General features: G+C 38.1%; 1 protein-coding gene across 1 annotated transcript in view; it reads left to right on the plus strand.

Moving 5' to 3' along the window:
• Window positions 1–1,789: 1,789 nt before the first annotated feature.
• LOC122397147 (collagen alpha chain CG42342-like) overlaps window positions 1,790–27,797 on the plus strand; it is a 143,298-nt gene continuing 117,290 nt past the window's right edge. The window contains exon 1 of the mRNA XM_043396075.1: window positions 1,790–3,051. Coding sequence (XP_043252010.1) covers window positions 2,694–3,051 — 358 coding nt within the window. The 5' untranslated portion in view covers window positions 1,790–2,693. The remainder of the gene's footprint in view (window positions 3,052–27,797) is intronic.

A 27,797-nucleotide genomic window follows, 5' to 3' on the forward strand; every position in this document is an offset into this window, starting at 1 on the left:
TTATTTGCTATGCATTAAATTAGAGTACTAATCCTTTAATAAAGCGATATTATTATGAGTATAGAGATTAATTTCTTTGTAACAGACACCACCTTCGGACTTCACATTGACTCAGTCTTTAAAAATTAATTTGTACCTCTTAATCAATTTAATTAATTTGTACACTCTTAATGCTTTATTCTATTATTTGCTATACATTAAATCAGAGTAGTAACCCTTTAATAAAGCGATATTATTATTATTATTATTACGCAGAATATTGAATTTTTTGAATAGCAAAAGATAAACAGTAAATATACAAATTGCAATTCAAAGTGAATATAGAATCAGATATAGTTATTATATATATAATATTGTATCGAGACTCTCGTGGAACGTCTTTTTAATCCGGAGAATGGATCCGGAAATAATAATCTCGAATCGATTTTACCATTTCGACTGTTTTATTTCCCTTCTAGTCGTGCATCTGTGATTTGTCGGTTTACTAGTTATGCGATTAGTAGGTTGCTACTGCATTCGATTTAGTATACGCTCAGAGAGCGAATACGCCGAACGTACGTTCCAGGATGTAGTCTATAATCGCTTCCTGTGCTAGAGATTGGGCGGTAGTAAGGGGTCGATTGTGTGTATCCGTCACGTACACACACGGGGGATGTGGTTCTAGGAATACAATCGATTCGCCAATCGATATTTCCTAATATAACTGCTTTTTTTCAATTACCGTTTCGTTCAGCCCATTATAATTTCATATCATTCCACCTCTTCAGATTGAACTTGTCGTATTAACTCATTATCTTCGAACGAAAAATACGTTCCAGACATTTTCTAAACTAACCAGAAAACCTTCCTAATCAGATTTTAGTATCGCGGAAAGAAAAGTTATATTGGGTCGGTGGGAAAATCATTTGTTGTTGTTTGTTCCAATAAACCACAAACTATTAACGATCCCGATGCAAACATCGTTCCTGTCATGGATGAAATAGAATCAGATTTGTGTGGCAGAGTCATCGAAAATTGGGTTTATCGTATTATACCAAGCGCAGTCATTCCATGTTGTGGTCATTTAAATGATATTGTATTTCATAGCGGAGAGTATATAAAAAAAAACTGTTGTTTTTTTCTCTTTGCACATATTAAAAGTATTTAATTTCCCTTGCTGGGTTGAATTTTAACAAATAACTTTGCGCAATGTGTGATAAAATAACGAGTAACGTATAATGTCGTCCACCACCGACGCTAGAATCGTAATTGAAAGGGAACCGAAATGGCGTCGAAATATAATCGATATTAGAACCATTACTGATATACGTAGTATCGAAATAAAACGGATACTAGAACCGAAATAGAATATTTTCCAGACTCTCTATACCCCTAAGAACATCGCATTATATTTTGTTTCCATTAGAATGGTACCAGAAAAGAAATTCGTAAAAGAACTTGATTCGCAAAAGTGTGAATACGATCAATTGGTACGCAAGCTGTTTGATGAAAATGGTAACCTATAATCTTAAGATGTAATCCTTCACCGCGATATTCTTAGGAAAATCCGGTGGACCGATGAAAAGACGGGAGGGGTAACCGAAAGGGCAAGGGTAGCAGGGGCGAATCAGTGCGAGTGGAAGTGGACGATAGGTCGACCGATCGTCCTCCACGCGTCCGGCAGCCGGTGGATGAGTCGTTCCGCGGAAACGGCCGAATCTCCCCGAGTGTCTCCGAAGCGACGAACCCTCGGCTCTCGGCGGAGCGTCGCCCCACCACATCCAGTCGTACTGCGAATGCCACGCCGGGAGCTTCGTATTTGCAGTAATTCGGGACTTTTCCGTTCTTCCAGTAAATCGAACCTGCTCGTCGCATCAGTGCACGTTTCGTTCGCCGATTTCCGCGTAACAAGCCTTTGTGGGCCGGGGCCAGAGCTCTCGGCGATCGTGGTTCACGGTCGTTTCGTTGCCCAGTCGCACAGCTGTCGCTCGTTTTTTTCCTCGTTCCTTGTACCGTAGCGTGCGACACGAAGGGAAGAGCCACGGAAAACGGTCGTTGTGCCGGGTATCTCGCCGTTTTCCGCTCGTGTTCGCCGATCGAGAGTGTGGCGTGCGCCGCTGGAGAAATCGCGATGCGACAACGCCGGGTGATGCTCGATTTGCTGTGGCAGCGGCAACAGGAAGAGCAAGACGTACGGAGAGCAAGATAGACGAAAATAGAAGAGGTATAAAGGAACAAACGGTCCGCCGTCGGCCGCCTAGTCAGATCGCGGCGATTTTCTACGAGGATAGCGAAAGATTGGAGCGGGCCGTTTCGCGATTGAAACCGTTCGGCTGGGTGACACCGTTCATTGTTTACCAACGTCAGTGCGGTTAGGCCTAGGACTCGTCGGGTCGGCCACGGTGGGAGGGATTAAAACGCCGGGAGAAGGTACAGGAGGAAGGCTCGCAGAACGCGTGTTCCGTGAGTTAAAAGGCGAGAAACGGCCGGAGGGGAAGAGAGGTAAGCGATAACGGGGAAGCGGGCAAGCGAGATGCATTCCAGATGGACGATGACGCCGCACCGTCTGTAAGATTAGCGTGGTTTCTCTGTCGCGTCGCGGTTACCTGTCATTGTCGTGTCAGGACGTATCGACGGTCGTCGGGCGGGTTATGACGCGCGCTTAACGCGGTCCGTGCACGAATAGAATCGAGCGTGTGTCGATCGTGCACAACATGGAGTCCGGAACGTCGACCGACCGGTCGTCGACGAGAAAGGTCTCCTTCGTCACGTCGATTATGAGGAAATTTCGTAAGGATTCCTCGCGAACGGAGGGTGCCACGATGAATTGGCCGATGTGCGCCCTCTGTATCATCAGCCTGGCCGTGTCCGGTCTACTGATGTACAGGGAACTAGGACTCGAGTCTAGAATCGCCAACTTGGAGGCTCGCTGTCAGCGCCAGGAAATGCCGGACGTCATTATTCAGAGGCTGAAGAGGGAAGTACAGCAGCAGATCAAGGTCCGTCGCTACACGCCGGAGCTCAGCGCCTTTCGGATCAAACGAGACCTCCCCGCATGCAATTGCCCAGCAGGTACGTGTCCTTCGCGAACCGTTTTCTTCCTCGATCTTAATCCCGACGACTCGTTAACTTTCGATCGTTATTTATCGTCTTCCGTCTGTGGGGAGGGTGGAGAGGGGGGGGGGGCGACTTTTCTCATAATTCCTCGCGAAATAATGGCACGCGAGAAGGGCCCAGCTGCCCTCGTCGCCAGTCGAATCGTAATCTCGTGTGTGTACTTCTACGGACGTGAGGAGGGGTGGGGTTGGGTGGAGGGGTGGAGGGAAGTATACGCGTGAAGAAAAAAGATCTTTGTCCCGAGTTGGAGCAGCTTCGGTTCTCGAACAAAGGACCCGATCTTGAGAATTTCGATCTCGAGGAATGCTCGAGAGAGCGGTTCTTCTTTTTCGAGATCGCCCTTTGCACCGTATACGGTGAGGATATTCCGGATATACTCTGCGGATGGATATATCGCAGGAACCGCGTTCCGCGTACTGGTTTTACCGTATCAATTAGTTTCTTCGAATAAAAACGCAACGGACCCTTTACACTCGCGCTTGGGAAATATCCACGAAAATAATTCTTTCGAAAGTTCTGATCGAAACTGTTACAAAGAACCTCTGTTCTGAATAACTGGTACGAAGATCCTGAAAGTTTATAGGTTTATCAAGTTTGGAAACTGTAGTGGTTCAAGAGGGAAGGGGGGGAGGGGGGATTCTCATGTAACGGGGTTAAAAAAATCGATATTTCGTTTTATAGAAAATAAAAGCTGACGCGACAATAATCGTTCCGAACATGTTATTTTATATTATTCGCGTTATACGAGGGAAGTTCTTACACAACACGAGTTATACTAGATTATGTACATTATACGAGAATCTACTGCACGTAAAATTACTTGAATCGAATATAAATTGTTAAAATTTAAATATATTAAAGAGATAAGAGTTTAATACTGTTTTTAAGTGATAGCAATTTTCCTTTATGGAGGATTCTGTGGAAATATGAAATTAAAAAAGTACCTGTCTGTTTTTTAGTTAACTTTATGTCGGTTCAACAGTGATAGAACTTTAAATTCCAAAATTTATCTAACATTCACCGTTCCGGTATAATATACGGTATCTTTCCATGAAAAATTCATTTAATTAATTTCATTGTTATTAAATCCACATTTTTTAAACATCGTCCGGAATAACTAGAATATAATAAAAATAACCTCTCCGCGTTTCCGCGTTTTATATTTTATACTCGATCTCGATATTCTCAGTTTTCCATTTCTACGCAGCAGTTGCGTTTCAAAGAACGTTCTAAAAAAAGGACATATTGCTTATGGCAGAGTGCAGAATCGTAAAAGGGCTGAAATAAAGAAAACCTATTTACAAAGCGAAGGATTCCAATAAGCCGTGTTCCTAAAACTGCAAATATTTAAGTTGCCAGCGTAGGTACGTATTTAACTGTGCTCGATAACATAAAATTCACATTTGAAAGCAGCACCGCGCTGAAACGTGTGGTCGATTTGTCACACTCAGCCTTTCAGGAAAACATACGACTCTCGATGCAACGTAGAGAGGCCGAAGAATACAAAGTACATATCGAGGGAAAAGATTTCGGAGTTTGTTCGCATCCAACTTCCCACGCGAGTGGAAACCCCTAAAAAGACATCCAGAAAACGAAAAAGTGACTATTTCGGTCCGTTCTATTAATTTTATTCATTTTTCAACGCGTTGAATATAATACGAGGCGTACGATCGAATTTCAAATAATTTTTCAATCGTATACACTTCAATTTTATATAAATTAGTTCGTGCAAAGAATGGCCACAAAAAAAGAATAGATTTGTTTCACGAATACCTCGTCAATGTAAAAGTGTGTTGATTTTGTTGAATGTTTATTTGCTAAATAAATACAACAGAGTTTCAAGTATTTATTTAATTAATGTAGTTTTTCAAAACGAAAATGCTGTTCTTAGCTTGACGGTTTTCTGCTAACCGAGCTTGAGGCTCGGAAAAAAAGATGATCAGGGGGTGCAATAAACGAGTATCCTCCTCAGGTAGTACTGACCTTTGCAAGGGAGGGGGCTGCTCCAATGGGTACAAATTTTCATTAAAAATACGTGCATGCAATGCTTATTTTCAACAGATTTTAATATACAAGACTCGACGATGAGTGAGTAACCCCATGATTGTGAAGCTTGACATCAAGAGCTTGTAACGAGTCAGACTCGTTATTGTATTGCAAGGGGTTAAACGTTATTCAAAAGTTTCAGGGTTATTAAAGTATCAGGGTTTATTTATGGCGAGGACAAGGATAAATATTAAGTCCAAATATTACTTTTCTCTTTATATTAAAGGGAGTTGAGATTAGCGTAGAGCCTAAGTGCAAAGCTGAAGGTCCGTACGACCCACCTAATGCCACATTCCCGCCTATAGTGTGTTCCAGAAAGAAAGGATCGCTCCCTAGCATACTCTCCGCCAGTCATTACAATACTTTCCGTCGCATAGGGGCATGTGTCCTGAAATATCGCTTTCAGGCAAAAGAGCATTGTCACTGGGGGACAACTCTGTCGGCTAAATAAAAGACACTGGCAAGGTTGCCACCCATGGAGTACTATCTGTCTCGTATTTTCTCTCTCTCTCTCTCTCTCTCTCTCTCTCTCTCTCTCTCTCTCTCTCTCTGGTACTCCGACTCGCATTCTTTCTTTCTTTAACGAAGCAAAAGCGGTAATGCGACATTAGCTAGGTGGCTCGAGTCTCAGATGAGTTTTACGCCATCTTCTTCAACAAATTCTTTAACCCTTATTGTTCAGTTTCGTTTCATTTCTTTCCTTGGGAAGGCGCCTCGAGACATGAAAATATTCCGAGTGAAACATTACTAAAACATTGTATTTTTTCAATTAAACGGGGTATAAACACGAAGCCCAGAGTCCAGAGATCTCGTCAGAATCCTTGAATGAATGGAAATATGCGTTTTCTTCCGAATTTCTTTGCTTGGAAAGGTGACGCGAAATATGAAAATATTCTGAGTGAAACATTGTTAAAAAAATTGTATTTTTTTTAATTAAACGGTGTGTAAACACGAAGAACCTTTGCTTCGAAATTTCCCACAGTCCAGGGGACTCGTCATAATTCTCGAATGAATGGAAATATGCGTTTTCTTTCGAATTTTTTCGCTCGGGAAGGTGACTCGAAACATGGAAATATTCTAAGTGAAACATTACTAAAAAATTGTAGTTTTTCCAATTAAACGGTGCATAAACACGAAGCTCAGAGTCCAGAGATCTCGTCAGAATCCTCGTATGAATGGAAATATGCGTTTTCTTCCGAATTTTTTGGCTTGCGAAGGCGCCTCGAAATATGAAAATATTCTGAGTGAAACATTGTTAAAAAAATTGTATTTTTTTGAATCAAACGGTGTGTAAACACGAAGAACCTTTGCTTCGAAAATTCCCAGAGTCCAGGGAACTCGTCATAATTCTCAAACGATTGGAAATGTGCGCTTTCTTCCGAATTTCTTTGCTTGGGATGGTGACGCGAAACATGGCAATATTCTGAGTGAAACATTACTAAAAAATTGTAGTTTTTCCAATTAAACGGTGCATAAACACGAAGCTCAGAGTCCAGAGATCTCGTCAGAATCCTCGAATGAATGGAAATATGCGTTTTCTTCCGAATTTTTTCGCTCGGGAAGGCGCCTCGAAATATGAAAATATTCTGAGTGAAACATTGTTAAAAAAATTGTATTTGTTTCAATTAAATGGTGTGTAAACACGAAGAACCTTTGCTTCGAAAATTCCCAGAGTCCAGGGAACTCGTCATAATTCTCGAATGAATGGAAATGTGCGTTTTCTTCCGAATGCGACCGAGTCACTGGGTTTGTTTTTCCCGATTCAATCCTCGTCAATTTGAATATTCATGAAGAATTTTCGCCGATCGTGTCGGTTTGATGACACTGCGCGAAAGGGAAGCTTGTTCTTTTACAGAGCGGGGGTGGAAAAAAGTTAACGGGGTTGTTTTCCCTCGAATAAACTTAGAACAAGGAAGGGGGCGCATAAAGTAGTAATTAACTGCGGAACGGATTCGATTCGAGGTGGAATCGCCGCGAAACTATCGAATTCTGTCGAGGGGGGGAGTTAATAGCCGATAAATGTAACTTCGATGCATCGATAACAGAATTACACCATCTGAACGAAATTATGAAGTTATAGACATTAGCAGCTACATTTGCGTAAAAGATTAGCTTCGTTCTACGAACGAAACATTTTCAATTAACGTGTTCCATCGATGTTTCAATAACACGCGAACGGGATCAACAAAATTGTACAGAATGTCGATCGTCGTAACAACCTACAAATTTTAAATCGTCGATTTAAATGCCGATATTATTCGTAGTATCGCAGCGGATTAAAAAACAAATTCGACTATCGTTCGATAATCTAAATATATACAGAGTGGACCACCTAACTAGATAAAAAAAAAATTTGATTCGTCCACTGGTTACGAAAATAATTGAGTCGATCGAGGCGGTTCGCTCTGTTTTTTTCCCGAGATCGCTTCTCCATTAAATTTTTCAGAAACGACTCGAACAAATTGAAATTAAAAACAGTCTGTTTGAATTCGATTAACGTTACTCGCGCAAGCATCTATAACAATTAACGATACAACGAATTTTATTTTGCGATGGTATCGACGCACGTATACAGATTTGGCATCTCTTTGAAGCTTCGATTACGAGCGACTCATTCACACACGGGGGTCGAATTGCCAGCATCCGAAAGTATGAACGTGCCTGGGATTCCCGTAGTTGCTCCATCTCGCTCCCACTCGATGCTATCTCGCTTTTTTGTCGAATAGTACTTGGTTGGAGCACTGGCGGTCTCGCCTTTGTCTCATGAATGCGAACGCCAAGAAAGTGTTTCGCCACACGAGACACGCAGATGAGTTCGGTATGCTAGTTGCAACGAAATGGAGGATAGTTCAGATTTTGGAGCACGAAGACAACGAGAAACTCCGCGAAATCACGAAAAATCATGACACTTAAGCGAAGTAGAAAATACAGCATTTCAAACTCTAAATTTTGGATATATAAACGATTGCTTTTTTTTATGTGGGACTTTAACGTTGCAACGATATGTAGGATAGTTCAGATTTTGGAGCACGAAAACAACGAGAAACCCCGCGAAATCACGAAAAATCATGGCTCTTAAACAAAGTAGAAAATACAGCATTTCAAACTCAAAATTTTGGATATATAAACGATTGCTTTTTTTTCTCTGAGAGTTTAACGTTGCAACGATATGTAGGATAGTTCAGATTTTGGAGCACGAAGACAACGAGAAACCCCGCGAAATCACGAAAAATCATGGCACTTAAGCAAAGTAGAAAGTACAACATTTCAAACTCTAAATTTGGATATATAAACGATTGCTTTTTTTTATGTGGGACTTTAACGTTGCAACTAAACGTAGGATAGTTCAGATGCTGGAGCACGAAGACAACGATTAATCGCGCGAAAATACAGCATTTTAAATTCAAAATTTTTGATACTCGAGCGATACTCAAACGTTTTTTTTTTTTTTAAGTTTAACGTTGCATCTAAGTCATTTTCTATTTAAAAGAGAGAAAGTGTATTCGAAACAAAGAGATCGGTAACCGGTGCAGGTGGATAATTGGGATTTCTGCGATATAAACTGACTTCTGAGAGTAATTATAGTACACTGGATGGCCAAGAAGTTGCGGGTACTTTTGATCTATGATGCCGTGAATTGCCTCGACTACTCAGCAAAGTTTTGTAATTCGAGGAGCATTTGATTCTACTGTAGTTAGTTAATTACGTTTGTCTTCCAACACGAGCGCCGCAACTACTTTATGCCAAATAACATTTCGCGTCTGGAAAACCTCGATCGACAATATAAATAATCCCGGGCACCGGAAGAGTTTGCAACCATTGTGCTTCAAGAGAATTTACGTAACTTGCGCAATGTTCCCTTTCGCGTAAAATGGGCCAAGCGTATCGACAAAACACAGTTACCCGTCGCGAAAATTGTGAAAAGTTTGGTAATTTCCTTCGCCTCGAACATGATTTTGTTCCGACTTTTTCCTGAATATATACGTCCCTATCGAAAATCGGGATCGAACGATCTGTTATTTTGTATACTTGTTCGGGGGAATGAGGAATGTTTCATTTTCCGTTGGGCTTTTTCGGAAATTGCCGCGGCACGTAAAATGGAAAAATATCTTTTACGGATCCATGGAAATCGGGTACCTGTTGCACGCGTTCTAATCCGAGAATTATAGTTGTTTTACGAGGGTTGATCAATTACTAAGGCTTCCGATCGTTTAGAATATGCTTGAGATACGAGGTACAATTGAAAGTTACTTTAAAATGAATATTTCGAAGGTATTTATTAGTTTCTTAAACTTTCGCTCATTATAACGGAGCATCCAACGCTTTGTTCCCTTAATCACTCATTTTGGTGGCCAAATTCCAATAGTTTCTAACAGTTGCTTTCGTGAACGTTGCACATATTTTATTGCTAATTTATCCTCTTCAAAATTTCTTTCATTACAACGGTTGTAAATGAAACATGTCATTTCAACTATGAATTTAAGTCTAATACCTAACAAACGAATACAGATTTTTAAATATAAACAGTGTTAGCGTCAATTGTGAGTATTTTAATTTGAAAAAATTCCGATTTTGAGGAAACAGGAAATAATGTAGTTACTTTTTCAGTCCTGATTAATTTATTGTTAAATTTATTCTATATTAAGATTCTCAGCTCAAATTTAATATATTGCAATAAGTTTTTTAAGTGTTACTTTCTAATCAAACATTTCATTCTCAGATAAAGTAAAACACAATTTTATTAATAAACTATTATAAATATTTATTTGCGTGACCATCCGTGATTCAATGATTAGACGTGCCCGATTTTTAGCCCCAAACGATCGAATTTTGGATATTTAAACTATCGTTTGGTAGCAGGAGGCTATTGTGGGTGGAAGAAAGGTAGATAATGAGAAGAAGAAGGGCCCAGGTTAAAAATTGAATGTGAACAAAAACAAGTAGTATAGTTTGTTAAAAAATTGTCAAACACCTAAAAACTCCCCTTCAAATTATAATAATATTTTAATTCCGAAAAAGGGGCATTTTATGTCGTCAAAATAAGTACATTGCATAAATATCCGCGATTCAGTGATTAGACGTGTCCGATTTTTAGCCCCAAACGATCGAATTTTGGATATTTAAACTATCGTTTGGTAGCAGGAGGCTATTGTGGGTGGAAGAAAGGTAGATAATGAGAAGAAGAAGGGCCCAGGTTAAAAATTGAATGTGAACAAAAACAAGTAGTATAGTTTGTTAAAAAATTGTCAAACACCTAAAAACTCCCCTTCAAATTATAATAATATTTTAATTCCGAAAAAGGAGCATTTTATGTCGTCAAAATAAGTACATTGCATAAATATCCGCGATTCAGTGATTAGACGTGTCCGATTTTTAGCCCCAAACGATCGAATTTTGGATATTTAAACTATCGTTTGGTAGCAGGAGGCTATTGTGGGTGGAAGAAAGGTAGATAATGAGAAGAAGAAGGGCCCAGGTTAAAAATTGAATGTGAACAAAAACAAGTAGTATAGTTTGTTAAAAAATTGTCAAACACCTAAAAACTCCCCTTCAAATTATAATAATATTTTAATCCTGAAAAAAAGGGGCATTTTATGTCGCCAAAATAAGTACATTGCATAAATATCCGCGATTCAGTGATTAGACGTGTCCGATTTTTAGCCCCAAACGATCGAATTTTGGATATTTAAACTATCGTTTGGTGGCAGGAGGCTATTGTGGGTGGAAGCAAGGTAGATAATGAGAAGAAGAAGGGACCAGGGTAAAAGTCGAATGTGAACGTCGTTCTTTGCCGTCTCGTTGGCCAATCCGATTCCTATCTCCAGGCTTTTCTTCGTGCCAGCTTCTCTTCTGCTATCGCTTTGGCTCTCGATGGTCGTTTCTGGTAACAACAAAGGGAGCACCATGGCTTCTGACTTGCGGCATCCCGAAATTGAGACGCGAGAGCTGACGCACGAGCATCATAAATCTTTCCCTACCTTGTAACGCGGCATATCTATTCCCTCCCTCGTGTCCCTCCTCTTTACCTTCAACATCCTACCATCCAGTATCTTGGAAGCTACGTGGCTTTGCGCTGCAACCTTCGGCACAGACTTTTCGCGAGCCCGTGACAAACGATTTCTGACCTTTGCTCCGACTGAGAACCTTTCCAAGCTCGAGTAAAAAGAGACTAAAGACGGATACGTCGATAAACCAAAGTTCGCGTCGACGAAGGAAAAACACGACGGTCCGTTACTTGACTTCGTTTAACTTGCGCCACTCTGATTGTTTCGAGTAGAACATTTTTCTTCACGAATTGCTTCGTTTCTCTGAACTCATACCTAACCCCTCGCTCGCCACATAATAATTCTTCATAAGTTTAAGTTTCAAAACGACGATCAATTCAAAATAAATATTCAATCATTTTTTCATTAACTCTTGACCCTCGTTTTTGGAGTAATTTTTCAAAAAATATTTTATGCACGCGAATGTCTGCTGTCTGATTATAACAGTTTTTGTTACGAATTGCTTCGTTTCTCTGAACTCATACCTAACCCCTCGCTCGCCACATAATAATTCTTCATAAGTTTAAGTTTCAAAACGACGATCAATTCAAAATAAATATTCAATCATTTTTTCATTAACTCTTGACCCTCGTTTTTGGAGTAATTTTTCAAAAAATATTTTATGCACGCGAATGTCTGCTGTCTGATTATAACAGTTTTTGTTACGAATTGCTTCGTTTCTCTGAACTCATACCTAACCCCTCGCTCGCCACATAATAATTCTTCATAAGTTTAAGTTTCAAAACGACGATCAATTCAAAATAAATATTCAATCATTTTTTCATTAACTCTTGACCCTCGTTTTTGGAGTAATTTTTCAAAAAATATTTTATGCATGCGAATGTCTGCTGTCTAATTATAACAGTTTTCGAGCCCAGTGTTTGGGGTACGGTATCGATTCGAAATAACGCATAATCGAAACAAGCACGTCCGTTATTCCGAATCAGCACGTTCGCAGCGATCCTCGAATTGTCGTCGACACATAGTGTCTTACCTCTCTTAAGCTAGCAGGACCAAAGCAGCAGAATCACATCGGACCTAGTGGAATATTTAGTACTTATTTTGTACTAATTTGTACCACAAATAATAATTTTGTACCTCCTGCCGTTTTCAAAAAAATCGTGGCGCTGCTAGCTTAATATTAAGCTGGCAGGACCAGAAGTTATAATTAACGAAAATGAATAAATCAAAGTGGATACATTTAGTGCTGAATTTGTACTAATTTGTACCATCAAAAGAAATTTTGTACCTCTTACCGTTGTCAAGGAAATCGGGACGATGCGAGTTTAACGTTATGCTGGCAGGACCCAAGTTAAAATTGATGAAAATGAATAAATCAAAGCGGATACATTTAGTGCTGAATTTGTAGTAATTTGTACCACCAAAAGAAATTTTGTACCTCTTACCGTTGTCAAGGAAATCGGTACAAATTATTGGTGGTACAAATTAGTACAAAATAAGTACTAAATATTCCACTAGGCCCGATGTAATTCTGCTGCTTTGGTCCTGCTAGCTTAAGAGAGGTGTCGTGCACCGTGTGTCAGAAACGACACGGTACCTGACGTATGTCGATTGTTCTCCGTGTCGATAATGTATCAAGAATGCGTCGATCGGTCACCGCCACGACGTGAAAGATCGATGCCACATGTGCTCGATCCACCGTAAATCCTACGATGAACGCGGATGCTCTGTATGTGTAGCCGGGAACACTGTTGGTTCTCGAACCGTCTCCCCACGTACTTGGAATTCCTTGTAAAATTGTTTACCCACTCCAACCCCCTCTTGATCTTAAGTATACAATAATCCACTTCTGAGAAGAAGTTTTATATAGTTACTTATGCAGATACTATAGTATTTTTTCTTTTAAATTCACGAGGAGAGGGCAAGGTCTTCGCCTTCGGGTTACCGATTTCGTTGAAACTTTGCACACTTGTGGATTTAGTTATCCGTTTTAATACATACAACATTGTAGGGGGCAGATACTCAATAGTTTTTGAAATATTGATGATTAAAGTTTCATTATTATCTGCAAATATAATTTTAATCTATCAAGTGTTAATTACATAATTTTTTCCTCATAATGTAATTAAATTTGAATAGTCAAGTTCAAACATAAAAACATTAATCTAATTATCTTTTAAATAAAATATCTCTATTTATAATATAAATTTGTTTTCATTTGTGAAGTAAATGAAGAAGCAATTTTAATCTATCAAGTGTTAATTACATCATTTTTTCCTCTTAATGTAATTAAATTTGAATAGTCAAATTCAAACATAGAAACATTAATCTAATTATCTTTTAAATAAAACATCTCTATTTATAACATAAATTTGTTTTCATTTGTGAAGTAACTTTTTATGGAGAATTTCACATGATTATCAATACCAAATTTTTACACTTTTATATACGTTATACATGTTAATAAATACAAAGACACTTTATTTAAAAGTTAATTAGCATTTTTATCGGCGAATCTGTGTTATCTGTGTTAAGAGAGAAAAACTCGTTATGTAATTATCGGGAATCGAACTTTTACGTACCGGGTAGGAGTCACTTACACTACTATCACGCCCCACGATGGTAATTGACACTTTATATATTTGTAGGTAATAACGAAGCTTTAATATATTTCGATTTGTAATTTGAGATGAAATTGATTTGGAAACTATTTTCTTCAGTCTTCATTGCTTTTTATAATCACACAACATGAATGATTTTTTTCCTAAAATGGAATTAACAATAATGGATTTTTTTGCCCCACTGTGCTATTGTGAAATACCTCCTTAAGAATTAAAGTGATCGAAGATCGAGGTGATTTATTTCTATATATCGTAAAATGTAACACGAAACTTGGTCGTGTTAGGTTTGGGTTATTTTTTTCAGTCTTCATTGCTTTTTATAATCACTCAGAGAAAAGTTTGCACCTCATTGGTTCACAACACGAATGATTTTTTCCTAAAATGGAATTAACGATAATGAAATTTTTTTTGCCCGATTGTGCTATTATGAAATACCTCCTTAACACGTTGACTGCCGTGGGGGTCACCGGTGACCGACACTCGACTTGGCTACAGCGCCGTGGGGGTCACTGGTGACCGGCGCCATGGGCAAACCACGTAAAATGCACGCGTCAGTCAACGCGTTAAAGATTAAAGCGATCGAGGATCGGAGTGATTTATTTCTATATATCGTAAAATGTAGCACGAAACTTGGTCGTGTTAGGTTTGGGTTATTTTTTTCAGTCTTCATTGCTTTTTATAATCACTCAGAGAAAAGTTTGCACCTCATTGGTTCACAACACGAATGATTTTTTCCTAAAATGGAATTAACGATAATGAAATTTTTTTTGCCCGATTGTGCTATTATGAAATACCTCCTTAACACGTTGACTGCCGTGGGGGTCACCGGTGACCGACACTCGACTTGGCTACAGCGCCGTGGGGGTCACTGGTGACCGGCGCCATGGGCAAACCACGTAAAATGCACGCGTCAGTCAACGCGTTAAAGATTAAAGCGATCGAGGATCGGAGTGATTTATTTCTATATATCGTAAAATGTAGCACGAAACTTGGTCGTGTTAGGTTTGGGTTATTTTTTTCAGTCTTCATTGCTTTTTATAATCACTCAGAGAAAAGTTTGCACCTCATTGGTTCACAACACGAATGATTTTTTCCTAAAATGGAATTAACGATAATGAAATTTTTTTTGCCCGATTGTGCTATTATGAAATACCTCCTTAACACGTTGACTGCCGTGGGGGTCACCGGTGACCGGCACTCGACCTGGCTACAGCGCCGTGGGGGTCACCGGTGACCGTCGTCGCGACCAACAGTAAAAATACGCGGCGCCATGGGCAAACCACGTAAAATGCGCGCGTCAGTCAACGCGTTAAAGATTAAAGCGATCGAGGTTCGGGGCGATTTATTTTTATACGTCGTAAAACGTAGCGCGAAACTTGGTCGCGTTAAAAGAGAAACGGACGATGGATTCGTTTCGGGAGATGTGCTTACGGGAACTTTTGGTAAACGTATTTGGTGATACCGGTATAGCTACGGTGGAACGCGTCTCCCGGAACTTTCGGCGCGGAACTTAACGCTTGGAACGGCACGAGTAGCGCTGAGACAGTCCCGAACAAAGCGAAGGAGTTGCAACAAATTGAATGGCGCATTTTCCATCGACGACGGTGCCGCCGAAAGTTCCCGGAAGAAGGTGCTATTTACGATTGGCGCACGTGCGTCAATCCTGCAGCTGTCGGGAACTTTATGCTCGAGGACCTCTCATGCCGTCAGAACTTATAGTCGGCTTGTACAAGGGATGCCCGCCCTTATTTTCCTTCCCATTACTTCTCGAGTTCTTCTCCCATGAAACACGTTCCTGTCGAGGATGCACGTTCCGTTGATCTTAATTGCCTTCGAATCTCCACGTGGAGGGGAATTAACATAATATGTGGTATATTGTTCGTATATAATCTCAAGTATCAAAGTATTTCAAAGCTATTAATATTATTATTAGAATTGGCTTCCGGGTTGGAGCCGCGTTCAGAAGACGAGAGAGTCCGACGTTTCGCCAGCATTGCAGCTAGCTTCATCAGGGAATCAAATAATCTCTGATCATCAGAGATAGTAAATACCAGGAAAAGAAATCGCTTGGATCTGGTTTGAAAATCATAATGCATAATTTATTTCGATTAAAGTATTTTTGTTTTTATACACCTTTTATTTTATTTGTCAGGACGTACGAATAACAACAGTCTTTTTTTTCATTTATTACAATTTTCATGATATTAAGAAGTAAATGTAATTTTGCAATCGCGTGGGTTCCACGGAATGACTTAAAAAATCGTATTAAAATTGTAGGTGTTGAAACTATACAAAATTTGATCGCTCTCCAGCAACCTCCTTTCCCGGGGTCTCGTTAGGCGAGTTCACTGAACATTGTGGCGTTTCGTGGGGGGATGTTCCGACCCTCGCAAAGCGACGCACAAACGATAGGCCAGGTCATTTGTAGTGGGAAAAGCCCGTAGTATTTCGCAGCGAAGACTTTCGTGAGGTATTACTTGAGCGTGAACAGCATTTTCGATGTGTATACCGTTGTAACTCTCGTCTCGTAGAAATACAGCCCTCCCTGGCCATCGAATTAGGACCACACGAAATTGTCAACTCTTTTCACGATTTTTGTGAAACTGATTCCAGTGAACTTTATGCGGTTCCGGTCTAGACGTTATTTTTTTAAAGGAAAACCGTAGATTGCATTCTATTGGGATTCCGTGTATATCTTCATTGATATTTCGAGGGTATACTGGATTTTTTTCAAGCAAAAATAATGTAAATTGTACGAGTTACAAGTTATCAAGGAAAATCACTGTAAGACGATGTTTCAGTTTGAATGTCCAATTTTTAGGTATTGTTTATTATTTTTTAGAACGAAAACCGCAGATTAGTTTCTATTCGGATTTTGTGTATATCTTTACGGATGTTTCGAGAGTATACTGGATTTTTTTCAAGCAAAAATATCGTAAATTGTAGGAGTTACAAATTATCAATGAAAGTTCCTTTAAGAGGGTGTTTCAATCTAGACGTGCGATTTTTAGGCTTTCTTTGTTATTTTTTATGAAGAAAACCGTTCATTGATTTCTATTTGGATTTTGTATATATCTTTATGGATGTTTCGAGGGTATATGGTATTTTTTTCAAGCAAAAATAATGTAAATTGGACGAGTTACAAATTATCAATGCAAGTCTTTTCAAGAGGGTACTTTCATCTATCGATGCTCTTTTTAGGTCTTCTTTGTTATTTTTTAAAAAGACAACCATAGATTTTTTTCTATTTAGATTTTGTGTATATCTTTACGGATGTCTTGAGAGTATACTGGATTTTTTTCAAGCAAAAATATCGTAAATTGTACGAGTTACAAATTATCAATGAAAGCTCCTTTAAGAGGGTGTTTCAATCTAGACGTGCAATTTTTAGGCTTTCTTTGTTATTTTTTATGAAGAAATCCGTTCATTGATTTCTATTTCGAGTTTGTGTATATCTTTATGTATGTTTCGAGGGTATATGGTATTTTTTTCAAGCAAAAATAATGTAAATTGGACGAGTAACAAATTACCAACGCAAGTCTTTTCAAGAGGGTACTTTCATCTATCGATGCTCTTTTTAGGTCTTCTTTGTTATTTTTTAAAAAGACAACCATAGATTTTTTCTATTTGGATTTTGTGTATATCTTTATGGATGTTTCGAGAGTATACTGGATTTTTTTCAAGCAAAAATATCGTAAATTGTAGGAGTTACAAATTATCAATGAAAGTTCCTTTAAGAGGGTGTTTCAATGTAAGATGTGCAATTTTTAGGCTTTCTTTGTTCTTTCTTTTTAAGAAAACCGTTCATTGATTTCTGTTTTGATTCTGTATATATCTTCACTGATATTTCGAGGATACGCGATATTTTTTTTCAAGCAAAAATAACGTAAATTGTACGAGTTACAAGTTTTCAAGGAAAATCACTTTAAGACGGTGTTTCAGTTTAAATATCCAATTTTTAGGTATTTTTTTAGAACGAAAACCGCAGATTAGTTTCTATTTGGATTTTGTGTATATCTTTATGGATGTTTCAAAGGTATATGGTATTTTTTTCAAGTAAAAATAATGTAAACTATACGAGTTACAAATTATCAACGAAAGTCTCTTTAAGGGAGTGGTTCAATTTAAACATGAAATTTCTGGCCTTCTTTGTTATTTTTTTAAAGGAAAACCGTAGATTGCTTTCTATTGGGACTCCGCGTATATCTTCACTGTTGTTTCGAGAGTACACAGTATTTTTGTTAAGTAAAAGTAGCGTGACCTCTACGAGTTACAAATTACCAACGAAAGTTCCTTTAAGGTGTCATTTCTGTCTAAACCATTACGTTCTTATAGAAATTTCGTTCACTGTATTTTCCTGACGTTCCAAAGATGAAATAACGCACGGACAGTTACCCGTTAGTCCATGTATCGACAAATTCGATTGACCTAACGGTCTGCAGTTATATACCATCAATGTTATTTGAGACAACTTCCTCCGTCACGCGAGTCTTTTCAGGGTTAGCAGCTAAGTAGATCACCGACGTTGCAGTCACTCGAGCCACTGTTCTGGGTTAGTTTGAGGTTGACCGTAGCTCCAGTGGTTGGAGTATCGTGCAGTCAGTGTTTTCATTCACTTCTATTCGTTTAAGATGGCGTACTGGTATGCGTCAAGTGCTGAAAAGCCATTTTCATGAAATCCTTACTTAGCTCTTTGCATGAACGTCTCCTCAGACATTATTAATAAATCCAGAATAATGATTAGACATTTCAGATATAAACAAATATGGTTTCGCTCGTAGGAGTGAAAAGAACAATAGTAAACGATTAAAAAGGAGAATAAAAGTCACGATGACGAGGATGGTGTGGGAAGAAAAGAAAATGGTCGAACGAAATATGTAGAGAAGATGGAGGGGGAAGGGAGATAGAATGGAAGAGGAAATAGGAAACTATAAAGCAAAAGAATGGGTCGAAAAGTCGGAAAATATGAAATAGGTATGCGTCGACGGGAGCAGGAAGGAAAATGGATGATGGCAGAAGCACTTGGCTCTCTGAAATGGTTGAATTTCCATGAATCGCAACCGGTCGTTACGTTTCAATGCTTACCTGTCCTCCGCCCGCTCAAATGTCGTTTAATTAGTCGGAACGGCTTATTCGTGCGCATTTACGGACCAATCCGGATGCCTTTCTTCGCTCGTTAGATGCACGATTACGAACGAAAGTAGCACGCTTCCGTTGAACCGAAAGTAATGCGACCCCGGACGATAACACACAATGGAGCTCCTACGAACCACAAACAAACCAGGGAAAACAAAGAAGATACAACTTTGTCTCTCCTCTCAATTACCTGCCGAAAATCGATATATTCGAATAAAGCTTAACGGTTTGAGAGAATAGGATTACAGTACTCCATTGCCCGTACTACTCGGGATCAAACTTCTATTATACGAGTTTCTAGGCGAGCCTCTGTTGCTCAAAATTACTTCAAAATTGCTATTTTTATTAAGGGGGCCTTTTACTGTAAACCAACAAATTTGATACTCTTTTTTTGCATTTTTTTTAAAGGATATAGCCGTAGAAATATACAGGGTGTTCGGCGATTACTGGGAAAAATTTTAACCGGAGATTCTAGAGGTCGAAATAAAACGAAAATCATGAATATCAATTTTTTAATTGAGACTTCGGAAAAAGTTATTAAAAAATTTCAAATTATTCCGAAAAAATTATTTTTAGTTGCGGAGGTCAGTTACAATCATTTTGTCCTAACCATTTTCGAGTAAAAAATTGGAGTAGGTGCTGAAATTTTTTGACGAAAATAAATTTTTTAAATTGTTCTATAAAAATTATTTTCGGTTGCAAAGATCGATTACAATCATTTTTGGTTATTAGACATACCCTCGAAATCCTACGCATTTCCGAGAAAAAAATTCCTTACCGAAAATATAATTTCAGGCCAGAAATGTCACTCCAATATTTCAAGCGTATCTTTAAAACGTTATAACTTCTGAATGGATTGAAGGATTTTAATGTTTCAAAATGCAAATAACGCGTATTTTGGTGAAGAATATGTAGAAATTTTAAAAATGTTCGAAAAGTTGTTCCTTGATCCCGTAAAATGAGAAAACCCCCATAAAAATGGTCCAATTTTCAAACGACCATAACTTCTACAATAGTGAATATGTTTCAATGAAATTTAGTGGTGATGTAGAGCTCATGGATACCTACAAAAAACTATTAAATAACTTTTCTGTACGGCGCCAACCAAATTTATCAAAAATATCGACAAGGAGGTAGGTGCCTAAATTTGTCAGCAAACATGAAAAGTTTCAAATCGCTCTGGAAAAATTATTTTCGGTTGAAGGGGTTAATTAGAATCATTTTTGGTGATTAAGCATAACCCCGAAATCTTATGCATTTTCGAGAAAAAATTTCAAGAATGTGGGCAAATGTTTCGGCGAAAAAAAATGTCAAATCGTTCTGGAAAAATTATTTTTGGTTGATGGGGTTAATTACAATTATTTTTGATGAATAGACATACCCCCGAAATCCTGCGCATTTTCGAGAAAAAAATTCAGTGCGGGCGAAACTTTAAACGTTAATAATTTCTTAATTATGTAAACATTACACCTTTAGTCGATTGCGAGGCATTACAATGGTTCATACAGATTTCGTAGAGTTTCATAATTATTTTAATCACGAGCACGAAAAAGTCAGAAACCAGTACTAAAATAAAGTCAAAATCGTTATTCCTTCTATTTTTTTTTTTATTTTGTTAAAGTTGAAATCAAGAAAAAAATCTTTCATCATTTGTTTAATTATCAATTTCTTTCATTCTTTTAGTACCAACTATAGAAAAATGTACCTTAATTTAGAATCTTTTTCGTTTTTTCGATTTACAATTAGACAAAGAGAACACTTCCTGTACTGCCACTAATTTTGACTATTTCTCGTCGTAAAAATTTGTGAATATTACTGAAATAGTAATAAATATATATGTGAAACATCGATGCAACAATTTGCGTAGTTTCTTTATAAAAAAATACCAAAGAGAACATAAAAAAACGCGTTTTACGGTAGATGACCCCCTCAAGCGAGTAAGACATTGTAAATCAGCTTTATTCGATTTTAGTTGCGTTTTAAGCTCCGTCCATGTTTGGACTTCCGGTTTACTGAACATCGAACCCTCTGTTATCCGAACGAGCAGGGAAAGGCGGAGCTCTATTAACCGAACCGCGCTGTCCCCCGATACCGATCGGTCCGGATAAACAACGCTCGACTGTATACGAATTGAGCTTAACGGTTTGAGAGAATAGGATTATTTGGATCGTTACTGCCGCGAATATATTTGCGACGATAACATGCACTCGGCCGCGAGATAGTATATTAAGCTGTCGGGGCGGCGGATAAAATACGACTACAGGGCCAAGAATGTAGTTTAAATGTCGTTCATATTGCAGGATCTACGATACACCTTCTCTTTGAATACGTTCATAAATGTCGTCGAGCGTATAAAAAATACTTTATCGTTACGCATTAATAATAAAGAAACCATAGTTCACCGAGGCGGTGAAAAATATACCCTCCGCGGTTTATGAAGAATAGAAAAAGAATTCTGAACGAACGTCTGGTTTTTAACAGATGTTTTGAAACGGACCGGCAAACATTCTGACATGGTATAATTCGGTTTAGACAGCCCACAAGTTACAGATAAAAATAAAAAATATATGCACTGCCTGTTCATTGAGCAGAAGTGGATCATCGCGGAGGTCTTTATGCTTGTTGTCTTCGCGTTGAATAAGCTAAGGAGAAAGAAGGGTTGCTGTCTCAGGGATGTCTGAGGCAGAAGCGGTGGAAATGGTGGAAAAGAAGGAAGACCTTTCTTTGAAATTAATTCTTCTTTGATTTTGTTCCCTTTTTCGTTTATATAAGAATCTTTCTATGCGTTACCAACCCTTATGAGCTTTAAAAAATACTAAAATCACAGTCTTCAAATTGAAAATCATAGTTTAAAAGAACTCATAAAGTACCGATTCATTTAAAATGCAACTTATTCTATCAACGAATGGAAAGAATTTCTTAAATTCGAAATTCATCCCCATCGATCAATACGAATTCTTCTACGGATAAATACATTCCATAACCATAGTCTTCAAATTGAAAATCATAGTCTGAAAGAATTCATAAAGTACCGATTCATTTAAAATGCAACTTATTTCATCAACGAATGGAAAGAATTTCTTAAATTTGAAATTCATCCCCATCGATCAATACGAATTCTTCTACGGATAAATACATTCCATAACCATAGTCTTCAAATTGAAAATCATAGTCTGAAAGAACTCATAAAGTACCGATTCATTTAAAATGCAACTTATTTTATCAACGAATGGAAAGAATTTCTTAAATTCGAAATTCATCCCCATCGATCAATACGAATTCTTCTCCGAATAAATTTAAAAAAATACTTAACCATCCATAGAGGGCGGAGAAAGTTCTGAAGGCTCGGAAAGTAATATTTTCTGGTCGGAGTTCCACCCTGGAAAATAATCACGAGTTCCATGAACGTTCCTCGTAATCCTCTCGTGGTTGTCGTCCGTTCGCCAAAGTTCGCGTCGGACTACTTTTTGCAGATCCTAAACCGTTCGATGAACATATTCATCTTCGATCCGTCGTTTGAAATTCAATTTATCCAGTTCGGGGAGAACTCGCTGGAATTTTAAAGAAATTTTAATACTCCGATTCGAATGTTATTTCCACCCCTGACGTTTCGCGTTTTTAACGCGTGTTTTCTTGGAAATCGAGAGAATCGGTTCATATTTCCGGTTTTCCCGAACCCTGAATATGTATCGAGCGAACAGGGGGGAGGTGGCATTATCATCGGTTGGAATTATCGAATAAGCGGCGCACGTAAAATTCGAGCGTAGCAAAACGAGTGGGCGAAGGAGAGGGGTCGTGAAGCTATTTCCCGTCTGATTGGATTCGAATGCATCGGGATTCGTGTGCAGGGGCGCGGCGTACATACATCGGGGCCGTGTAATGTACTAGGCACGTGTACAGCGTGTACAGAGATCGTGGAATGAATCACGTCTCGGCGGACAAGTACTCGCGATTCCCCGATAACGAATTTGAGACCAGTGCAAACTAATCCAAATCCAAGATCAACGCCGGGGCTGTTCCAGTTGGAGTAATCGAAATAGAAATAGAACGCGTTGCGAACGATCGATTCCTCTACGAGCATTTTTCAAAATATCCACGAGCGATTTCGTTTATCCTTGTTCCGTTTCTGGAACAAAAATTCTATTTTATTCCACGCGAGAATCAACGATGACAAAATTCTATACTATGTTAGAAAATTTAGGAATGAAAGAGTATATATCTGTATATTATTCCTGGCTGGGATTTTCGAATCTGGAAATCTTTGAAACTTTGTACGATTCTCAACACCCCCCGTTAATTTTTTTTCGAATCATTTTTTGCGAATGTGGACGCAGCATTACAATCACTCGTTCTATTTTGTTGACGTCACTCGTCTTGCGCAGACCTGCGAAATTCCGTACGAAAAAATGTTATCAATTTATTTCTCAACGCAGAATCACCTTGTCGGTGGTACCGTTCGTCGCAGGACACCCTGTATAAAGGGGAAAAAATATTTTTCGAGAGGGCAAGCCTCCATTTTTTTAAATATGGAAACAGAAAGCTATAGTGTGAAATCTGATACGTGTAATTTACTCATTCATTTCAGAAAGAAAGAACTAACATATCTGGGCTTATAACCAGATATATATGGATGCCAAAATAAGATGAAAATCAAGAATACCAATTTGTTGATGGAGACTTCGTTAAAAAGTTATTAACGTTTAAAGTTCCGCCCGTATTGAATTTTTTTCTCGAAAAATGTGCAAGATTTCGGGGTTATGTCTATTCACCAAAAATGATTGTAATTGATCCCCGCAACCGGAAATAATTTTTCCAAAACGATTTGAAATTTTTTTTTCCGTCGAAAAATTTCACACCTTCTCGAATTTTTTTCTAGAAAGTGGGTAGGATTTCGGGGGTATGTGTAATGACCAAAAATGATTATAATTGACACCCACAACTAAAAATAATTTTTCCAAAACGATTTGAAATTTTTTTTTCCGTCGAAAAATTTCACACCTTCTCGAATTTTTTTCTAGAAAGTGTGTAGGATTTCCGGGGTATGTCTATTCAACAAAAATGATTATAATTGGCTCTCGCAATCGAAAATAATTTTTCCAAAACAATTTGAAATTTTTTTTTTCCGTTGAAAAATTTCACATCTTCTCGAATTTTTTTCTAGAAAGTGGGTAGGAATTCGGGGGTATGTGTAATGACCAAAAATGATTGTAATTGGCCCCCGCAACCGAAAATAATTTTTCTAGAACGATTTGAAATTTCGAATTTAATTGTTAATAACTTTTTAACGAAGCCTCCATCAACAAATTGGTATTCTTGATTTTCGTCTTATTTTCGCCTCTAGTAATAATAACAATCTTTCTATACCTTGGATAAATATAAGAAACAACAAGAAGAATAAAAACTACCGAAGCACAATAAGTTACGAGTAAAGATAATGCTATACTTATGAATTATATTTTGCTCGTATAAATTCTTGTACATTTTTCATACGTTTGTTATAAACACATTGATCGTAGAAAGGAGTCTTCCAGTAATTTTTAAACGTGTAAATACTCGTCGAACACACAGTATGTATAATATGAAATTAGGTTGTAATAAAATGACTTTTATTATTTTATTTCATTACTCTCATTTATTTATTTACTTAAATTAACATAAATATTTTATTACACAAAAATCAATTTCTTATTTTGAGTACATGTAAAAAGGATACTTAAGGATCCTCATCCCGTTTTTTATTAACAGACGCGCCACTTATTGCGTAGTCTAAAACAATAATCCGTAATTGCTTCCGTGATGACTAATAAAAGACAACGATACATTTACAAAAAATAATTCATACTAAATGCGGATTTTTTATATTAATTATCTATAAACTTTTATTTCGATGAGCCTCAAAATATTTCAAACATCTTGAAGTTTACGAATATATTTTAGTTTCCACTAAAATTGCAAATTATAAACTGCAAATTGTCACTACTTATTACTCATGACGAATATACTGGTCATAATAGAAAATTTTGCACTTTTTTTATGGCGAGTATACTCGTCAGAAACAGTTAACTGGTTAAGGGTCCTTCGAACTGTCCACTTGCTTATCTGTATATTTGTATGTATATTTCTGTCCCGGATTCTAATAACTTAAGATCGAAAACAGAGGCGCGACGATGCCACGAAAATTAAAAAATTTATAATAATTTAGGGTCTTCAGGAATATCTTCAGAGTTCCTTACGTTCATATTACACGAAGACGCACCGAGGAATTACGCTGGAAATGTGCGCAGAGCACAGTGTGCAATAAGCTTCGGTATTACTGCGTTTAGTCCGTAATTTATCAATTAAACTTAACCGTATATATGTGCCCGTTACAGGAATATCGCGTTTGGTATTATATAGCCTCACATAACCGCGGTTAGATCTTAGTACGTATTACCAAAGAGAATATGCATGCACGGAGAACGGTTAGTCCTAAATATACACTGGCTGTTTCTGACTAAAACCAACACCTGCCCAGAATACTAAGTTTCATGCCAACCGAATTTTGTGTTGCTTTTTCAAACCAAACGTTTGTAAAAGAAAATGGCTTAAACCCTAGAAAAGTTGAAGAATCGTATCCCAAAAATTCGGGAATCGTTGAGAAGCTAATGAATCGTATTTCCTGGTAAAAGTGTCCCCCTTTTCGTGCGATCGTTATCCATTGCTTTCGAGTTTAATGCGTTCGATTAATGACGAAACGAGACCGAACGAAAGAAAAAGAACGCCAAGAGTTTATCTGCCATTACACGTGAGAGTAAATTGTGAAAAAAAAGAAGAAGGGAGGGAGAGTAGCGACGTGTGAACCCGAAGAGGTCGAAAGGCACCGCTTTTCCGAGCGGCTGTCGATTTGTATCTGCAAGGGGCACACACAAGCGAGCCACATTCCCCGTGCACGCGTACTCGCGACCGACAACCCTTTATATGCTTCGATTTGTGCTTCAAGCGGCATCCAATTACCGCGAACCTCTAAAAAAAGGACTTAGCGTTGGTTACGGGAACGAGAGGAAGATGAAAAGCGGCACGATCGTATCGGGACAGGGTTATTTTTAACCTCCGTCTCCCCGTGGATAATTCCATACGATGGAACATATTAAAGTCTAGAAAGAAAACGACTAAAGAGAAGGTGTTGTAATCCGTTGAGAGATTATAAGCTACGATGGCCTGTTAAAGCTTACACCGTGCCGCCTTCGCTACACTTCACGCGTTGCCTGTCTTTTGATTCTTGACATTCTACTAGAAATTACAGAACAATGTAAAGATCTTCCATCATTCAGGATATCAGATACTCGATGCTCTCCGAACAATCGTAGTTGCTCCGTGATACCGATGAAAGTGCCGCTGAAAAGTATGTGGACAGCTCCATAACTCTTATTGCTACTTAAACAAAATCATGAAATTGTTAACCAGTTAACTGTTTCCGACGAGTATACTCGTCACGGAAAAAAGTACAAAATTGTCTATTATGACCAGTATATTCGTCATGAGTAGAAGTAGTGACAATTTGCAGTTTGTAATTTGCAATTTTAGCGAAAACTAAAATATATTCGTAAACTTCAAGATGTTTAAAATATTTTGAGACTCGTCGAAATAAAAGTTTATAGCATTAAGAAAAAGAAGAAGCCAATGTCATCGAAAAAGAACATTAACATTCGTTTGGGTATTCCTGAGGAGCCCAAATTATTATAAATTTTAAAAATTACAAAGGGTGAAATTTTGGAGACCTCGTCGTATCTCTATTTTCGATCTTTGGTTATTAGAATACGAGTTACAAATATGCAGATAAACAAGCAGAGAACACGAAGGACCCTTAACCAGTTAACTGTTTCCGACGAGTATACTCGTCATGAAAAAACTGCAAAATTTTCTATTATGACCAGTATATTCGTCATGAGTAATAAGTAGTGACAATTTGCAGTTTATAATTTGCAATTTTAGTGAAAACTAAAATATATTCGTAAACTTCAAGATGTTTAAAATATTTTGAGACTCGTCGAAATAAAAGTTTATAGCATTAAGAAAAAGAAGAAGCCAATGTCATCGAAAAAGAACATTAACATTCGTTTGGGTATTCCTGAGGAGCCCAAATTATTATAAATTTTAAGAATTGCAAAGGGTGAAATTTTCGAAGCATCGTCGCGCCTCTGTTTTTTTAATCTTCGGTTATTAGAATGCGGGGCTCCCTGTAGGGTCGACGAAACGAACTTGGTGAAATGAGTCACGACATCGAACGAGCGGACACAAGAAACGGAAACGTTTCTCCACCCCCATTCGACCAGCAGTGGCCTAGTTTTTGTGCGTTGCTTCGCGAACATATTTCTAATTTTATTAGGTACGAAGGAAAGAACGAACGGAGTGGCTCCATTGGTTTCCAACGCGCGGGAAACAAAGGATTTCGATTCCTCGGGAACGAGACGCGGCTACGCAAAAACAATGAATTCCTCGTTCCGCTCGATTGTGAAATACGGTTCATTTGCGGGATGTGGTTTGCAGTTGAACGACGACGGGTGAGAGCTTCGTAGTTTTCATCAAAGCGACGAATTTCTATAAGAACACCTTCGTTTACCTCTGAAAGTTCATAACGAGCGAAATTAAAGGGGTGACGTATTTTCGGATGATTTTTATATGGAAAGTTTAAACGTTCTTTTAGATTCAATATTTTAAGGGATCTTATTATAGCGTTAGTATTTTCTGTTGTAAAGTGTACAAAATTAAATATTATCTTAGTCGGCGAGAATAAAGATTCATGCGAATTTGATGGAATCTCGCTTAAAATTCGAATGAAAATTGTAGCAAGTTGAAATGATAAACTGAGAAATCAATGAAGACTGTGTTATCATTTTGATTGAGAGTGTGGGTA

The sequence above is a fragment of the Colletes gigas genome, unplaced genomic scaffold, assembly GCF_013123115.1.
Source record: "Colletes gigas isolate AHSC1104 unplaced genomic scaffold, ASM1312311v1 Colletes_gigas_Sc00009, whole genome shotgun sequence".
Classification (NCBI taxonomy): Eukaryota; Metazoa; Arthropoda; class Insecta; order Hymenoptera; family Colletidae; genus Colletes; species Colletes gigas.